The following is a 1,682-nucleotide window of genomic DNA, read 5'->3' as shown; positions in this document are numbered from 1 at the left end:
ATCCTGGAGGTGGCCCCCCCAAAATAATCAAGGCGTCAAGGGGGCACCTACTTTTCAGCGCTACCTCTTTCATCCCCACGAGATGTATCGGGTAAGCCTGGTGAAGAACCTCGGAAGGGCAGAGGGGTGGCCAGCCGTCCGGCCCCGGCAGACCCAAGCTGTTCGTTCAGTGGTACTTGCTGAGCGCTTCCTCTGTGCGGAGGAGTGTGCTAGGCGTTTGGGCAACGGAGGCGATCCCTGTCGTGGTGGGGCTCGGGAAGGCCCGGTCAGGGGTCGCGGAAGCGGGCCAAAACTTGGCGCAAGAAGCGGAGGCGGCGGGAGGCGGCGGGGGGCTGGGGGCTGGGGGTCCCGTCCCGCCTCTCCTCGGTGGCGGCGGGGGCGGCGGGGGCGGGTCCGCTGCAGTTGTTGTTGGCGTTCTGGGGTCGGGGCCGTTGGAGGGGGAGGTCCTCGGCCCCGGCCAGGTCTCGGAGGTCGGGGGAGGCGTGGGCGGGCAGGTAGTGGCAGGCGCGGCGGCCTCCGTGGTCGCGGCGGGTGGGGTCGGCGCCCAGCGCGCCCACCAGCACCTTGACGGCCAGCTCGTGGCCCTGGCCGGCCGCCAGGTGCAGCGGGGTCAGCCCGCCGCCGCCCGCCGCGCTGACCCCCAGCTCCGCGCCGCAGCCCTGCGCCCAACGCTGCGCCGCCACCAGCTCCTCGTGGCGACCGTGCTTGGCCAGCCAGTGCAGCGCCGAGTAGCCCGTCACCGGGTCGGGCCGCGCCAGCAGGGCCGGGACCGCCGCGCCCGCCAAGCCCGCCGCCGCCGCCGCCTCCCGCAGCAGGTCCAGCCGGCCCTCGGCGGCCGCCAGCATCCAGCCGTGCTCCCACGGCTCCAGGCCCAGGCGGCCCGACCGAGGACACCGGCCCCGGGGCCCCTCCGCCTCCGCCTCCGCCTCCGCCTCCGGGGGCCGATCCGCCCCCCCGGGGAGCCCGGCCATGCTCCCCGCCGCTCCCGGGAGGCCTCCCTCCCCGAGCAAGGACCGGCCTCCCCCAGCAAGGACCGGCCTCCCCCAGCAAGGACGGGCCTCCCCCAGCAAGGACGGGCCTCCCCCAGCAAGGACGGGCCTCCCCCAGCAAGGACCGGCCTCCCCCAGCAAGGACCGGCCTCCCCCAGCAAGGACGGGCCTCCCCCAGCAAGGACCGGCCTCCCCCCGCGCAAGGACCGGCCTCCCCCAGCAAAGCCCTGCCGCTGGGGAAGGAAGACGCCGCTCTTCTGCAACCACCGGAGGAGGGCCCGACGGCGGCAGCCTCTCACCTTGGACCTCCGCCCCCTCCCCGGCTCCGCCCACCCGCCCTCCCTCCTCCCCTCCATTCAATTCGAGAGTATTTAGTGAGCGTTTACTCTTGTGCCGAGCACTGTACAGTTCGGCCACTGAGATAGTCCCTGCCCATTGACCGGCTCGCAGTCTAATCGATACTGTTTTTTCAGTAGTATCTATGGAGCAATGACGGTGTGCAGAGCACTGTAATAAGCGCTTGGAATGGACAATTCGGCAACAGAGAGAGACGGGCCCTGCCCACTGACGGGCTCACAGTCTAATCGATACTGTTTTTTCAATAGTATCTATGGAACGCTAACGGTGTGCAGAGCACTGTAATAATAATGTTGCTATTAATAATGTTGGTATTTGTTAAGCGCTTACTATGTG

The 1,682-nt window shown here is 69.1% G+C and overlaps 1 protein-coding gene across 1 annotated transcript; it reads right to left on the bottom strand.

Annotated features, from left to right (window-relative positions):
- Positions 1–266: 266 nt before the first annotated feature.
- Positions 267–1,230, bottom strand: SOWAHD (sosondowah ankyrin repeat domain family member D). The gene has a single exon (XM_029067209.2). The coding sequence runs from the start codon at positions 969–971 to the stop codon at positions 267–269; it is 705 nt and encodes a 234-aa protein (XP_028923042.1). The 5' UTR covers positions 972–1,230.
- Between the last annotated feature and the right edge of the window lie 452 nt (positions 1,231–1,682).

Source organism: Ornithorhynchus anatinus, chromosome 6, assembly GCF_004115215.2.
Source record: "Ornithorhynchus anatinus isolate Pmale09 chromosome 6, mOrnAna1.pri.v4, whole genome shotgun sequence".
Lineage (NCBI taxonomy): Eukaryota > Metazoa > Chordata > Mammalia > Monotremata > Ornithorhynchidae > Ornithorhynchus > Ornithorhynchus anatinus.
This window is presented reverse-complemented; position numbering and strand designations above follow the sequence as displayed.

Excerpts from the sequence above, each read along its gene's own strand:
- SOWAHD (XM_029067209.2), bottom strand. The coding sequence starts at position 971 with ATGGCCGGGCTCCCCGGGGGGGCGGATCGGCCCCCGGAGGCGGAGGCG.